The sequence below is a fragment of the Bombus vancouverensis genome, chromosome 3, assembly GCF_051014615.1.
Source record: "Bombus vancouverensis nearcticus chromosome 3, iyBomVanc1_principal, whole genome shotgun sequence".
Taxonomy (NCBI): Eukaryota; Metazoa; Arthropoda; class Insecta; order Hymenoptera; family Apidae; genus Bombus; species Bombus vancouverensis.
In genome coordinates, this window is record NC_134913.1 from 16,340,022 (window position 1) to 16,355,909 (window position 15,888).

At 35.5% G+C, this 15,888-nt stretch overlaps 4 protein-coding genes across 6 annotated transcripts in view; 2 read left to right on the forward strand and 2 right to left on the reverse strand.

Annotated features, from left to right (window-relative positions):
• Nucleotides 1-9,579, reverse strand: part of LOC117154045 (uncharacterized) — a 67,527-nt gene extending 57,948 nt beyond the window's left edge. Inside the window, exons 1-3 of the mRNA XM_076617551.1 lie at nucleotides 9,319-9,579; nucleotides 9,039-9,109; nucleotides 8,710-8,823 (exon numbers count right to left, since the gene is read on the reverse strand). The gene's annotated coding sequence lies outside the window, so the exon portion shown is untranslated. The remainder of the gene's footprint in view (nucleotides 1-8,709; nucleotides 8,824-9,038; nucleotides 9,110-9,318) is intronic.
• LOC117153792 (RWD domain-containing protein 4) lies at nucleotides 9,578-11,017 on the forward strand. Of its 2 annotated transcripts, none has more exons than XM_033328153.2 (5): nucleotides 9,578-9,652; nucleotides 9,777-9,964; nucleotides 10,147-10,256; nucleotides 10,333-10,528; nucleotides 10,600-10,767. In XM_033328153.2, the coding sequence occupies exons 2-5, from the start codon at nucleotides 9,860-9,862 to the stop codon at nucleotides 10,765-10,767; spliced, it is 579 nt and encodes a 192-aa protein (XP_033184044.1). In that variant the 5' UTR covers nucleotides 9,578-9,652; nucleotides 9,777-9,859. The 2 variants fall into 2 exon arrangements, with proteins under 2 accessions (XP_033184044.1, XP_033184046.1); XM_033328155.2 differs by adding an exon at nucleotides 10,926-11,017 and having other exon boundaries at nucleotides 9,614-9,964; nucleotides 10,600-10,794.
• Nucleotides 10,837-13,189, reverse strand: LOC117153790 (RUS family member 1). The gene is made up of 9 exons (XM_033328147.2): nucleotides 13,016-13,189; nucleotides 12,789-12,946; nucleotides 12,524-12,684; nucleotides 12,254-12,446; nucleotides 12,077-12,192; nucleotides 11,767-11,963; nucleotides 11,435-11,694; nucleotides 11,188-11,374; nucleotides 10,837-11,113 (listed from the first exon to the last, which is right to left on the reverse strand). Exons 1-9 carry the CDS (start codon nucleotides 13,083-13,085, stop codon nucleotides 11,061-11,063), a joined length of 1,395 nt encoding a protein of 464 aa, XP_033184038.1. The 5' UTR covers nucleotides 13,086-13,189; the 3' UTR covers nucleotides 10,837-11,060.
• Nucleotides 13,190-14,768: 1,579 nt separating this feature from the next.
• LOC117153794 (uncharacterized) lies at nucleotides 14,769-15,603 on the forward strand. 2 transcript variants are annotated; one of them, XM_033328157.2, is made up of 2 exons: nucleotides 14,769-15,154; nucleotides 15,261-15,603. In XM_033328157.2, exons 1-2 carry the CDS (start codon nucleotides 14,773-14,775, stop codon nucleotides 15,596-15,598), a joined length of 720 nt encoding a protein of 239 aa, XP_033184048.1. In that variant the 5' UTR covers nucleotides 14,769-14,772; the 3' UTR covers nucleotides 15,599-15,603. The 2 variants fall into 2 exon arrangements, with proteins under 2 accessions (XP_033184048.1, XP_076473671.1); XM_076617556.1 differs by having other exon boundaries at nucleotides 15,312-15,603.
• Nucleotides 15,604-15,888: the final 285 nt, after the last annotated feature.

Genomic DNA, 15,888 nt, shown 5'->3' on the forward strand with positions numbered 1-15,888 from the left:
CCAGTTCAACTAAGGATGGATCGGGCTTCCTAAGACTCGGCAGGCTCAAAGCGAGAATGCGACTTTTACAAAGCGCGTGGATTTTATTGGAGCAATCCGCTGGAAGAACGCAGCTCTTCGAATATTGATGTGCAGGAAATTCTATTACGATGGATTCTTGCAGCAGATGTACGTCTGTCTCTGCCTGTGATCGAATCTCTGCTTTTCGGTTGTTCTACAACTTGAAATTTGATATTTAGTGATTTGGAATTCAAGATTTCCCTTTGGCAATATAATCTTTCGAGACGTTCGAATGTTCTTTCTTATTCGTCCATCCTGTTATTTGAAGGATGGTTCAGTCTTTCTTCTTCCCAGATATTTTTTAGATTAGATGTTTCTCCAGAATCTGTAATTTAGTAGTCCGGATGATCCTCTAGAATTTGAGATTTTTCTCTGGTAATTGCAATTTCTTTGGAATTCTTTGCCTAGTTCCAGAAATACAACTCATTTTTTACTTACTATTTTTATTTGCTTATTACTTTGAAAGAAGGAGGAATATGTTGAATTTGACGCGGGTCGGATAACGCGATATCGTTTTCAATGGCAATTACAATTTTCGACAACGATACAAGCGGTACAGCGCTAAAAAGATTTGAAATTTTTCATTTTTCTTTTTTTGTCCTTCTCGCCTCTTTTGTCTTTTTTTGCCCCAATTGTTGGCCGTGCACCGAATTTTGCATTTTCCAGGCTACAAAAAGGTATTCCAACTGACTCCGCTCAATTTGCGAATACCGCTCCCTTTGAAGTCTCTCTTTCCGCAGGACGATCCCATTGAAAATCGCTGTCTGTCGGTGAAAAGCACGTGAAATGTCAAAAGTGCGGAACCAAAAGTACAACACGTGACTCGAAATTTCGGTCCGCCAAACGCGAATAGATTTTATTCTCTTCCAGCATCTATTTTTTTCTGTATCTTCTTCTACTATTCTATTCTCTTTTATTCCTTCAATTATAAACATCCTGATGTCATTCCGACTTTCTCGAATGAAAAAAAGAAAAAGAACCCGCCCCGAGCGCTTGTTTAGCTTTTTCAAGTAAACCTGGCTTTTGCTGCACGGTACGATCACAGGAAATCGAACAGCAATTTGGAAGAAGGAACAGAAAAGTTTGTTCGTGGTGAGAACAACTTCGTTGATAACGTTAACTCATCGTGAAGAACTTCGATTTTCAAGCTTCCTTCAGAATCGGATAATTAGGTTCTTGGCCACCAGCATCAAAAAGTTGCGTGCTCCCTTTGGAGCTGAATCGATTGTGGAACTGATTGTAGAATACAAATGAGAAAACGTGACTTTCATTCCGAGGTATTAAATTGTTCGGAAAATTCGTAGCAACAGTTAAGAAGAACTTAAAAGAAATGTATTTCCATTATACCTTTTGTACCTTTCGGCATCTATAAGTTCGCCAATCTTTTCTTCAAATATCGAACACGAATTTCTTCGAATAGCTTTTACAAGCTTTTAGTGTATTAAATTTATTAGTCGTATCTTTCCAATAAGTTCCCTAAAGGTCACGGTAAATGATAACGAGAATCCTATATTAACTTGCCTAGTGATTATCAAAACATTGTAATACGCTTTTAAGAATCGTTGAAAATAATAACATCAGCACGCTCGAAGATACAAGAAACTTGATAATTTACCGCAATGTTTTGTAAACAATTTCTATCGACTAGGTCAAACGCTTGAATAGGTGAGACATCATTTTTATAATTATTCACCAGTAAATAATGTAACATAAATAAATACGATAATAATATAAACAATTGCCAAGTGACAATCGATTCCTTTTTTTATTAATTATGCAAACTAACAAGATACACAATTTTATCCTAATATGTACGAAATCGTACAGATTTCTTCTACGTATTAAGAACTTGGATGAAAATCGAGTCAAAGTATAGATGCGTGGCGATCGGTCGTCATGCGATTTCTCACCTGGTTCCATGATCTCTCCCGGACCTAGGCCAAAACAATCGATCGAAGTCGCTAATTTATATTCGCGCCAGCCCATTCACCACCAGAGGGGACACGGTTAATCGAGTTTGTCGTTAATTGAACGAACGCAATTCCTCCTGGTCGGCGCCGCCGACAGAGCCCCGCAGACAAACAGATAGACAGACAGTTTGTTCGGTCCGTTTGTTCGTTCGTAGCCGTGTCTACGTAGATGGCTAATTGTGACGTCCATGAGAGAGAGAGTGAAGAGATCGTTACGTCGTCCATCACCCATTTATGGCCGCGTAGCCACCTGCTTCTCTCGTCGTTTCGCATGAAGATAGAGCCGTTTCGAACGAAAACCCGACCTCCTGTGAGTATCGAGTATTTTGTAACGAGTCGCTACGGTATAGAATCTACACGATCAAGCAACTGGCCAGGATCAATTTCATTTTCTTCCTTTTTCTTCCTTTTTATCCCGTGTCGGTGTGCGTATACCTTTTTTCTATTACCGGATCTCGTTCCTCGAACGCTGCCGACACACGATGAAGATGATCGATGGGGACCCACGCGCGCGATCCACGAGACAGGATCAACTAGACGAAACTTAGCGGTGATCGTTTATTGATGACGCGTCGAGTGCCTCTGGAGCTTCGCTCTCTTGAATTGATAATACCGGGAATTAACGCGACCAAGAGCGCGAGTTTAAGGAGCCATGGAACGTGGTTTAAGGTTTCCTAGTGGAAATTCGAAGAGCTTGAGGTTGCACGGTGCGACAGATTAGAAAATTATTGCAACGCTTGGCTATAGCCTTTGATAAATAGACCGCGAATTTTTACGTATTATGGCGTTATTTAATGGTATATTAATATATATGTTAATATATAAAAATATAAAAAATGTAAATAAATAAAAATGTAAAAAATATTTTAAGTAGAGTAATGGTTATCGTGATTTTCAGGAGAAGCTCGAGAAGCTTAAGACGAGCAGGTGTAAGGGATTAAAAAATTATTATAACGCGTGTTAACACCACGAATAAACGTATGGTTTTGCAAATATTTTCTGTTCGTTTATTGCCCACGATCGACTCGTTCCTTTCTCTGTCCATTCTAATTAATTATGAAATCTTCTTCGCGTGTTTCATCCGATTACGTGAATTTCTTAGAGCATCTGTTCGCTTCTTCATAAAGCCTGCTCTGCTGGCATTCTGTTCTAATTGCACCGCACATATTTCATCTCTGGGACAAATATCTCGGTAGGTGCCGTGCAATCGAGCAGAGAGACGATGCCTTTTCTATTTGTCCTTTGAAATGGCGAACCTCCGCGACCTGTCTTCCTCGATTTCGATTGTCAACCACATATATCATCCATGACAAATATCTTCTCTTGATGTTAGTAGAATCTTTGGTATCCTGCTTCTCGTTTCCTATCTTGTCGTTCACGTCTTCAGAATATTTTGTGTAAATTCTATGATGCGACAGTTAAGAAATTTAATAAGAATCTTTAACGGATAATATTAAGAATTAATATGCAGTAATCGATTGGTGGATAATTTAATGGATAACTAAATTAATATCGTATTAACACAAGTGGACTTAAATTGACTTCAAACGTGCAACCATTCAACGAAAGAGTTAATCTGACAAAATGATCGTAGCATGATTACGCTAATCTTTAATCGTGTTTGTTCAAAAACAGGTTCTCTAATACCAAAACCCACTAAATGCTACCACGATTATTGCACCATCGTTCTCGTTATAAACTGCGTTAAACCTTTTGCACCGTTCAATTCTAATGCACTCTAAATGTACCCAGCATAAACTACCATAAACTGCATCGTGATTAACCGAATTCGTGAACTATGAATCTCTGAACTGTGTGAATCTACAGTATCGTTCGAGAGAATCTTCCCTCGACTTATAACAGAAGATTCTTTTAAATTTCTACATATTATTTTAATTAATCTTCAATTATCAAAATGTATCATATTCAAAGGAATATTAATCTTCTTGCACAAAATTTATTTCTACGTACTAGGAGATAACAATAAAACGCTCGAATTCGTTCGAAATTATTAATCGTTACAATTTATCCGAATCTCTTTTACTCCGTGCAATGTAATATTATTCCACTTTAATCGTCAAAAGTACATACATTCTGTCGAATGAAATTCACGAAAATCGTTCACAGCTAAATATCGCAAAATTAAATAGACCGGCATAGTTCGCACGGTCGTCTGTCGAATTTTAGACCACGCGAATTTAAAAGAAAATTTCGTCGAACGTTTCCATCGATCGAAATTAAGTTCTACATGGAATCGAGTGGACAGACATAGAAGAAGGGATGAACGCAAGAAACACAGAGGAGTCAGAGAAGTCGGAAAAGTCGGAGATGAGGAAGAAAAGCAGCTTTAGCGTGCTAGCTTACTTATCAAAACGATACAATTACGACGCGGTAGTCGACGGTTTTACATAATGCATATCGAGCTACGGAGTAATGTTCAGTGCACGCACCGCGGTGGCACTAATTTCCGTGAATCAACAGCGCCAGGAAGCTCTTCTTGCGCGACCGCTCAAGGAGAAGTAACCGCGTAGTCACATCGGTGATTAGTGATGGGACCGATCATGGATCATTCAACGTCATAATCTTTGTCAAATCATCTCTTCTCGAGTCTGCTTATACCTTTAAATTTTTACCATCTTCGTTCCTCTATTATTTTGCAATTACATTTCTCTATTTTGAAATTTCCATTTTTAGGATTTTCAAACTCCTATTTTTATATCTTTCCAAACTTTGCTCTAGCTTTCTATGTGTCTATATCTAGAAAAATTCGCCGCTACTCCAGCTTCCATCTTCGTGTTTTGAGATTTACAAAGTTTCCTGTAGAATTGCATCTAACATGTACCTTCAGCGGCTTCATACACAACAACAATCGTTACACACAGCACTACGCTTCAGCTGTTCTTCTCTCTGTTTCTCTATTATTATAGAAATACCAGAAAGTAATTTCCTTCTCTGCGACATATATCTTCTGAGCTACCTCTCCTAACTTCTTATGGAAATTTTCTTTGTATTAACGTTGCTTAAAATATCGTACTCGACGATAGCAAACCACATGCAGATTAATTCAACGAAATACTGAAGGACTTTCCTAAGGAGGAAAATACAAAAGTTAATACTCAGACGTCAAAAACTTGCGAAAAATAGTGAAAAATATTCAATTTCCTACATACAATTTCTTAATAAAATACAAACCGATGTTCCTAGTATCCCTATAAATAGATATAATTTATGTATGTAAATGTCTTGTCAGAGTACCGTTCCAGCCTGAACATCGATACCAAACGATTTACGTGTGACTTCAACTTCTGAAAACTAACTCTTGAAATGAAGAGATTTTGGTCGGTATGACGCGCGAGGGTATTGGTCCCATCACTATCGGCGATGATCGGCAAGCACACGGCAGGCGGTCGGCTTCTTTCCCGCAGCTTCTTCACAGGGCGACTCTCGATCCATGTTTCATGAGGCTCCTCGTGCTCGAACTAGAGAGAGGGCCGGCCACGTACAGGCACTTACAAGCCGAGGGAGGCAGGCCGGTGTTCTGAATCACTGGTACTTAGGCGATTCTTTGTGATCGATGCACTCGCGACACCACGGCGCCACCCTTACCTTTTTCTTTTCGCGATTATTATTGTCTTTATCCACCGAGAGTGAGAAAGCTCGTTACGGATGTTGTACGAGTGTTCCTGGTCGAAATTGCTCGCTGCATTTCCGATATCATGAAGTCAATAAAGGAGGTATAAGGAGATCCTCTTAGTAGTAGGACAAGACGATGCTAATATTCAACAGAATGAGAACTCCTGTTGGAAGTTGGAGATTTTTCTGACGTATCGTAATGATTTTCATAATCCAAATTATTCACGTTTCTTAGATTAACGTTACGCTCTTCGTATTCGTCATTTGTCATTTTTATTGAAGATCGTATAGATTTACGACTCGCTCTTTGTAAAATGATACTTGTACGGAAATGAAACTTGTATTTTACCGTTGCATCGTTAAACTGAAAGATATACTTCTTCGTGACAAATTGAATATAAAGTCGAATATAAATTGATTAACAAATTTCTTGAAACGATTGTCATTTTGACCGCTTGTTTCTAGCATTAGGAATTATTAATATAATATATATAAAGTGTAGTATAAACCTAAGTATCGTAAGTATAAACAGACATGTTTCTCTTTGAACACGAATGTGTAAATCAACATAGTACGTCGTATCTTTAAAAAAGATATTCCACCTAAAGAATCAACGATAGTTTCCAGCGCATCTAAACTTCATCCGAAAAGAAGGAAAAACGAACGACACATCGAAACCTAGAGCAACCACATTTATATAATGTATTTTATTTTGAGAAGCGACATTTCATTTTCACCAAAGCATTTTCTCTTTTCCTCGAGCCGACAAAGGGATGAGTCGGGTTGTCTACAAGCCCCAGGTACCCGGGTTAAACGAAAAATTCGCGCACGAAACGTGCGTGCACGGTTGCAATGGCCACGATGAATAATGGACAGGCGGAACATTTGAGGCAGGGATGTCGTGCAGGCCGAATTCGTAGAAGAGCATCGTCTCATACACGCGTCTACTGCGAAATACAGGTGCGTACGAGCAATATAATCCCGAGGATTTCAGGGAATCATCGACGAATTCGACGAAGCCTCCTTTGCGGTGGATGGCGAGAGGGTGTGCGTGACTTATGTTCGCCACTTGTCCCAAACGTGCGTTTGCGAAACGATCACCGATTTCTGATCGTTTGTCTCGCCCGATCGCCCATCGATCTACGCAAAGAACAGCTGAAAGTACATCTCTTGTTATCGCCCACTGAGTTCTCGGTAATCCAGATGAAATTACTCGAGATTTTGCAATTTTCTTTATGATCCTGTTTCTATGTAGCATAATTTAACAGGAAATAATTTCTTTGTTTTGTCTCGTGAAAATATTGAATTATTATTATTATTAATTGTTAGAATTTTAATTGAGATATTTGTTTGAGTAGTATAGTAGTAGAGTAGTATAATTTGCGATATGTTGACATATAATTTTATAGTTCAATACGTTTGCTATGTTTAGTCAGACAGTATGACTGGAGCCAGCATTCTTTTAAATCTAATTTACCATGATGTTTCCAACAATGTGAACAAGATTTACCTCACGATACCTTTTCCGATATAAAAAGTACGCTTTAAACTTCCGGGACGTCGATATACGAGGCAAAATTAGTCTAAATGTGTAATATATAAAAAATACCGCCAATATTTAAAAAACTTACTAGAAACGCATTAATAAACTCGTGTTTATACGCGAATATCGGTTCTTCCTAGTATATCATTTAAGTTCCGGAGGAAACGAGACGGGACGAACATCGGTATCGCATCGCGTAAAACGAGGATGAAAAATTCGTCTGACAGGAAGCCGATGATGCGTTGTTACAGCTGGCATATTCTTCGATCCTCGATACAACGTTCCGCGATGAGAGAAATTTAAACGAAACATGGAATGGGGTCAGGAACTGATGTTTGTGTAAACGCGGGGTTGGGCTTCCCCAAGTGGAAACTCGCATTAATCCATAGCTCGCTACTCACTTGATATGTACTACGTTTTTTTTTCCTCCTGCCGAGTTTTCTCCGTCGCTTTTCCGCCACCCCCTTTTCGCTTCATTTCTCTTTCGAACGTGCTATAACATCCTGCTACCTACTGCGCTGCGGTGGCATACGACTGAACAAACTGCTGCACAATCCGGCTGATACCGCGAGAAATCTCTGTATTTGTGTGCATGACAGCTTCGAAATTACTTGAATAATACATCTCATTTGGTGTATCTTTCTCTCCTCCTCTGCCTGTCGCTGAATTGCATTTTGTCTTTTTCTGAATTGGATCGAGTCTAATGCTTGCTATCGATATAGTTTTAGTTATATTAAAATTTTGAGAAACTTAGTGCGGGGAATTCCTAAGTTTCAATATCTTAACGATTCTTTTTTGTTTCGTGTCTGTATACCGTAGATTAAATCTAATGTAAAGTTAAAATGGAAATGTGGCGTCACCTGGTATGTGAGGAGATAAAATCGTTTAACCTCTTTGCTAAGATTGTGATCCTTTCTATCTTTAAATTTAACGGTGAAACATCTTAACAAGGCTTGTAATTAAATTGAAATGTACAAGAAGCTTGTTCTTAAAAGTGAGCAAAATGTACGCGCTTTATCTTATCTTTAAGCGTTGATCTAAGGAAAGAGCTACGTAATAGATACATCATCCAATCCCTTTATCATTTTAATTCCGCCCTAAATCCTCCTTACATTTCAGTTTCCCAACACATCATTCCCAATGTTACCGATTCAGTGTAGGAGAAGATTGTAAATGGTTTAATTCAAACCACTGACCAGGTACAACAGTTCTATACTTCGTCTATGATTCAAACCATGTATTGTGAAAAACGTAAGAAGTTATTATTATCAACAATTTATTAATATTATATCATTATACTATTAATAATAACTGTTAGTAACAATATAATATTATGTAATAAGTTTTAATTCGCGATTTCAAGTTTCGAGACTTGTCTGTACTATAACAGTATTATTTCCTGCAGTACCGACCGTCGACCTTACTGCATGCAGTTCGACTATAACCACTGTATCGGATACGCGTTCGAGTTTAAACAGGGGAACAAAGATGCATGCGACTCACCATTAGATGCAGATGTGATTCAGAGAACTTTGTCATCGATGCTGTAATAACTCAGAAAAAGTCAACATCGAGGCCGTCATCAAAGAGTATCATCGTTAAAGGAAACTAGGAAATCTGTAATAGAATGTGAAATATTATAATTTATTCTTAAAAACATAGTACTTCATATAGAAAGTTTCAGATAATGAATGAGATTGAAATTTTAATAATAATAAGAATTTTATAAAATTGAAAGTTCATTATTTTAGATATTATTTTAGTAAAAAAATTAATATTTTTAATTTTTCAAATTAATTATCATTGAAACAAAATATGAAGAATAGACTTACATTTTTAGCCTTTTGTAACGGCATTAGGTCTTGCCAAGATTATAGACAGGAGTGAAGATCGTGTGAATAATCTATAATAAAACGTGAAATGATTTATATCTTGTATATTGTTCTTATAAATAGTATTATGATTTAAAAAGCTTGATATAACGAAATAGAACTTTGTTGAATTTAGATCAAAATGATAAAAGATATAAATAAATTTATAAGATTAAAACCAATTACAAAATAAAATTTAAATTACAAATTTTACTCCAAGAAGTTATAATATATAAACTACCATGGTTTGGGGATGTCTTGATACCACGATCTTCGATAACGAATAACACTCCTCACCGTACATCCATCTATTTTTTTTTTTTTGGCTGCAAATGTCTTACCATCTACAGAATACATTACGGCTATCAGTAGACCGTCAGAAGTTCTAACAACACAATCAAATATATGTTTGCCAACTTTTACAAATATAACAAATGATAAACTTTTTAAATGCAATTTAACGAACTTTAGTGCCTCAATTCCATTTCAATTTACGCCATTTTAGATTGTAGAGGGCGCATTGATACCTCTAATTTTTTATACATTTCGGGACATGGGACGCAAAGTCTCATAAGGTAATAATAGAATAAGTACTACGGTAAAAGAGAATAAGTACTTTCCAGCGTGACGCAATGTGGCGCGCATAACGTGATCAAGGCAGCACAATCGATTTAGTGATAGCGACTCTGTCTACTATAGGTTTTCCTAACCTCAAAGTAACGTATGAGCTGTGCGCGTAACGGAAAAATTAGAGTATTAAAATCAAACACAGGAGAAAGGAGATGGGCGATGCCGAACTTCAGGAAGAGGAAAGAGAAGTTCTTCTTTCGATATATGAAGGAGATTTGGCTTTTAAACAGTTGACACCTACTACGTTTCAATACAAGGTTTGCTCTTTCCAAAAATTGTGAAATATAATCACGATTGTACTCTTAAATCATAAAATATAATTCTAATTTCTAATTTTAAAATAAATCAGTATCGATAACGAGTAGATCGTGTTTATTCAAATTTTATGACTTCTAAGTTATAATCCTTACATATTGTATAACATTGACTTTATATATAGTATGGAGAGGACAATGATATGAAATCATTTCTATTGGAAATTTCATGGGGCACAACATATCCATCAGAGAGGCCTACCATTAACATGAACACATTTTATAACAAGCACATGTAAGTGAAACCATGTTGTTCACTGACTATTCTTGCAGTCTGTTGCTTTTATTAAAGGTGAATGATTGGAATACAGTGTGCAAGAAGTAAAAGACAAGGTGCTGCAGCATTTGGAAGCAGAGGCGAATCAGTGGCTAGGAAGTGCTATGACTTATACGTTATTTCAATATGTACAAGAACATTATACTGAGTTGATCTCAGCACAACCAGACTCTGTAGTTGATCTAAACTTACAAACCAACCAGCTTAAGATAACAGATGAAAATCAACAGGTAAGAATTAGTTATGTTAAACTATAAATTTGTTTGATATATATGAAAGAGGACCAATTTCTTATGCAAAGTTGGAGGAAACAACAAAAAAGCCAAAGAAGGAACATTTAACTAAAGCTCAGAAGCGTAGACAATGGAATAAGGCAGATGGAAAAGGAGAAAGGCCACGAGGATGGGACTGGGTGGATATAGTAAAACATTTATCACAGACTGGCCCTAAACAGGAACAAGAGTCTTAGTTCAACTTCATTGAAATATTTGTACAGGTTAAAGGCTTGTTATATTTTTATAAATTATTGGAAATAAACTGGTTTCCATATCAGTTTTACTATAATATATCACCTGTGATAAAAATTTGTAAGAAAATATTTATAAATAATTTTCTCATTGCCAACAGATAGTTACAAGATATGCAAATAAAATTACTTAAATAATTAACAATTATAAAATTTTATCGAGGTAAATAATATGGAAGGAACGATATTTTAATTTCCGATGTCCTTGCACTTCTTTTTTACCATTTTACGATTTTTTACAAAAATCTCCAACCTGCTACTGGTAATAGGTTTGTTTCTGTCATCCAGCCTAAAAAATAAAACAATATTTATATGAATAAAAAGAATACAAAACTTCTATCACATAACAATAGAATTATTTACCTTTACTTTCAAGGTCACTAATAAAGGCTTTGTATTCGCCCGAGATCAATAAATTCGTAGCGTAAATGCTCTCTATGGCTTTCGATGATTGTATGCGATTATTTGTATTAGAGTACCTTTTATTAAGTACATAAAGTCGCATTAAAGGATACGACAGATCGCTCACTTCGGGTTTTACGAAAACATCCTGGAGAAACGTAATACTTCAAAATATAAGCATTAAAATTCATTTATATGATTTACTTACAAGTGGCACTTTTAAAGACATACAAATAAACAAGCCGCAAAGGCAAGCATGGAAATATGCTTCCAAGACATCATAAGGCTGCGCGTCTTTTTTAAGACATATAAAAATAGTTTTGTTTTGTACATCAATAGAAATCAAGTATTTTCTATCTAAGAAAAGCTTCAATGCAAGCTCGGTATCACTTGTTAAAATTATATCCTCTTTTATAAGAGCCGCGAGGGAAACACCTATTTTGATATTGAATCCACATATGCTCATTGCTGCAAAGATATAATTAAAGAGCAACAACATGTAGTAACTTAATGCTTGAAAGTAAAATACAACATCCTTACTCGGTTTTGTTAATAATAGCACTGATTCCTTTTTGTTAACTTCTTCGGGTTTTGGAATGACTTCATTCGAAATATAACTTTTTACTATTAAAGCTAAGCGATCTTCGTTTAAAGAATTTAAGCATAATGCTTTTACAGCCATGTAATTTGCATATAGATGTATCATCACGAGGAAGAGATACAGTTCCATTATGTATCTACATACAGATTATAATACCATTGGTACATCGATAATATCGTTAGCACGCTTTTTAACAGAATTAAATTCACTTATTACGAAAACAATAGATATATGTAATTAAATATTTACCGTCCATTGTGAAAAATTGAAAGTATTAGAATACCAACAAAGGATGCTATTAAATTTACGCATGTTTCTTGACTTCCGTCTTTAGCAGATACATCTGCCAAATTATTTTGTAATGCCTGTAATGCAAATTAATATGTTATAACTAATAAAATCAAATCTGTTTTAGGCCTTTTGTACCTGATGCTGTGTAAGCGCTGCCCTTGTTGCCCCACCAGCAACACCAACAATCGATTTCATCGCCGTTGAAATGCACAATATTCCAAGTGAATAGGAAGAAAAATAGGGTAAGAATAATTCTAATCCCATTGCTAAATCATTAAGAATATCAGCAAAAAGCCTCCATTTTTTACATTGTCCATCTAAATCTGTCCTAATGAATGAAAGATAATTGCTGCTTTTGTAGAGATTAATTAGAAGTATTGTATTCCTATATATGATTTTATTTACCCATTCCACCATGCAAACACAATACGACCAATCATTCCAGTCCCATCTTTTAATATCCATGTTATAGCTGCTGCTAGTGGAGTAGCTGCCGCTTCACCTACACCTACCCCTTGCATGATAGAATGTGTTGTAAGTGTACCCATTATGGTACTTGCAAATGCCTATAACAAATAAAAGAGTAGTGATAATGGTGTAATTTCGTTCGTGAACAGTAGTTTCACTCATAAAATATAAATAACGTTTGCAGCTTTCTATGCAAACTAACCTGAACTGTATCCCATATTTGATAAGGAGTGTAATCAGGGTGAACGCTATCGGGATATCCTTGAGGTAAAAATACCTCTTTTACAATCGATATGAAACCAGAATAAAAAGACTTCGTTCTAGTTGTATCTGATAACAGTTCGGTTATCGATTGCTCGTCTGTAGACCAAAACGAACGATAGGTTAGGTAAACTAACAGTGATGTTTGTCATGTCAGAATACAGTTACCTTTTGATTTGACGAAAAACCTATCCTTCTCACCCCCGTAGGCCTCGCTGAATAGTAATCGTTCATGCATCTTGAAGTGCACCGAGATTACGTTGGTTTGATTTGAATGCACCGTGTGAAAACATATGCACTTTTATTAACGATCATAGTAGCTGTTACATCCTCTACGGGCGATTACACTATAAATGCGACAAAATTCCCTAATATTCTACTCAGAAGATTTCATAATCGAATGTTTTTGAAAAAAAGCTTCCGTAATGTGTAAAAATGTACAAAGAAGACAACAAAAATACAGTTTTCTTTTTTTTTTTTACCAATCAATATTATGCCTTAATCTGAAAATGATATTAAAATGAAAAATCTTCTGTTTCATTATTCGAACATTTTTTATATTTCACTTTTGCAATTTTTTCGAGACATTCATATCTGGTAAAATTATAGAAACGTCTTCGATTATTCCATTCAATTCGTTTATACAGGCATCCAATCTTCTTTTTACATTCATTGCATCAAATTTTACGTTCTTGTATAAATTAATCTTTTGCATTTTGTTGTGGAAGTCGGAAATTAGGTAGTTCCCACGAATTTCTGCACCACCACTCATTCGACTTGTCATCGAGTGTTTGAATGATTCACGTTCATCTTCCGTACTTTCTGGTAGGTCCCCTTTATATTCGGTCAGTTCGTTTTCCATCATTTTGATTTCTTGCGATGTTTCCTTTTTAGGTTCATTTTTAATTAATTTACTCATCTGACGGCCTTTTCCTCGAACTGCGTTGTCTTCGCCATGTGCGTAAGTGTCTAATTGGAAAATGTGACCATTTTTCTGTTCTTTCATATTTTTTAATTTCACCTTTTCTACATCAGGATCAAAAATTGTGCGAATATTACTCTTGGATGAAAATTTCATTTTCTTATTCAATCTCAGATTATGCACCTTAGTATGCGATTCTGTTATGAAACAATTTAAAAAGTTTCGTTTCCTTTTACATTCCATTCTTAAGTCACACTGAACTCCGTGAGAAATTTTCTTTTTTCTTCTCTTCCGTACAATAGGCTTACAATCTGTTACTTGCAATTTTTCGTTCGTACAAACGTTATTTATGTCTTCTACATGGTTAGACGTTCTATCATCAATTTTCGTATATTCTGTCATATAATCATTTATCGAATTATTTTTAATGTGACTTGTAAGAACCTTTGAATTTTCTGAATCAGTAACTTTATCATATCCTACATTATTTGAGGAAATGTCAAATTCACTTCTGCAACAAGAAGAATGTCTGCAAGCAGTTTCAGTTTTTTGAAACAACTTTTTTTCTTTATCAAGACTGACATTTTTAAGAGCACTGACCTCGTCCCGCAATTTTTGTACTTTAAGATTTACAACAGTTACAATTTCTGCAATCTTATTTAAACTATTTTCTCCATCTTGGGCCTTGCAATAACAACGATTTGGCGTTGCTTGTTCTGCGTTTGCTGACATGTTTATTGCTATTTTTATATGACGACATATTATACGTTCGAAATAAAAAGTCCAAAATTATAAAGTCTATTTTTCAACATGAAAAGATAATTTTTCTTCTGTGTTACATTGGATGTTTGTTATATTTTTATATGAAAATAGGTTACAGGTCCCTTATGACATTATCATGAAGTAAATTGAGATTCGCACGTTGCTCATTTGTTTCTGTATTTAATTAAAAAATGCAATAAATACATATTTTTTTGGAAATTGCAAACATGCTGCATGTTTTATGAGGCGTAATATGTCCGAAAGGTATGTGAAGGAAATTTTAGAAAAGCTGGAAGAAATTGAGAAATTGCACGGGAAGTTGCGTCGTTTGGTACCTCGAGTAAAAGTCTATGAATCGGAAGGCACAAAGACTAATCAGTTCATTATGGAAAAAACGAACGATAATACAAGATATTTTCTGGAACAAAACCCTATCGATCTCTGTCAGAGATTAGAAATTGCAAGAGAAATGTCTAAAGACTTGATAACCAAAGTAAAGAAATTATGCGAACCCAATACAAAGACCAGAAAATATTTCAAAAAGTTTAAACATTATTCTAACAACAAATGGGAAAGTTTCAAAGACTATTTGTCGACCATGAATGCATCAGACATTATCTTCGGTAAAAAAAAAGCAATAATTATACTAAAAATATAATAATAATTAATTGTTTAATATTCGAAATAGATAAATATACTTTATTCGGTTATCGTTATTACAATTTCTAGTAAGTAGAGGCTCTCAAACATCAGAAGCCAATTTACCTAGGATGATTTCAGGAAGAACGTCTTCAACTCCTATTCCAAGAGTAAGCCAGATTTTTGGAAGAAGAAGATCCACACTGAGAGATCTACCAGAACAGTTATTAGCGAGTTTTGGTTATTCTCGGGATTCTAACTCTGTAAATGAGAGTATAGTGTTAATGCACGACCATGCTTTAGGTAAAGATGAACCGCATAAGGTGCAGAAAATGTTGATCATTCCAGACCAGGAAACTGAAACATTGAGGGTCGTTGCATCCGCAAGAAGAGTCTCGGTAGGAGGTAGCGATAAACGGTCTTCATAAATCACCATGAGAATACATACCAACATTCAATTTGAGCAACGAGCATTTCTCTGATCATATTTAGAACATTGACGTGATCATGTTTTACAAACGATATCTATAACTTCCCTCGTAATCAACACTTGTAATAAAAGAGATTACAACGGACGTAAAATATAAGACATTGGATCCAAGAGAAAAATTAATATCATGTATATTAAATTATAATATTTGTATATACAAAAATTGAACTGCAAATGTTTACTCCTTTATGGAAAATTTGAAAGTGCCAAAATCCACGTAACGCATGC

Excerpts from the sequence above, each read along its gene's own strand:
- LOC117153792 (XM_033328153.2), top strand. The coding sequence starts at position 9,860 with ATGGGCGATGCCGAACTTCAGGAAGAGGAAAGAGAAGTTCTTCTTTCG. Across the intron at positions 10,257-10,332 it reads ACATTTTATAACAAGCACAT|TGTGCAAGAAGTAAAAGACA; the intron begins GTAAGTGAAACC and ends ATTGGAATACAG. Across the intron at positions 10,529-10,599 it reads TAACAGATGAAAATCAACAG|TTGGAGGAAACAACAAAAAA; the intron begins GTAAGAATTAGT and ends TCTTATGCAAAG.
- LOC117153790 (XM_033328147.2), bottom strand. The coding sequence starts at position 13,085 with ATGCATGAACGATTACTATTCAGCGAGGCCTACGGGGGTGAGAAGGAT. Across the intron at positions 12,685-12,788 it reads AAATATGGGATACAGTTCAG|GCATTTGCAAGTACCATAAT; the intron begins GTTAGTTTGCAT and ends TATTTGTTATAG. Across the intron at positions 12,447-12,523 it reads GTGTTTGCATGGTGGAATGG|GACAGATTTAGATGGACAAT; the intron begins GTAAATAAAATC and ends TTCATTCATTAG.
- LOC117153794 (XM_033328157.2), top strand. The coding sequence starts at position 14,773 with ATGAGGCGTAATATGTCCGAAAGGTATGTGAAGGAAATTTTAGAAAAG. Across the intron at positions 15,155-15,260 it reads TGCATCAGACATTATCTTCG|TAAGTAGAGGCTCTCAAACA; the intron begins GTAAAAAAAAAG and ends TACAATTTCTAG.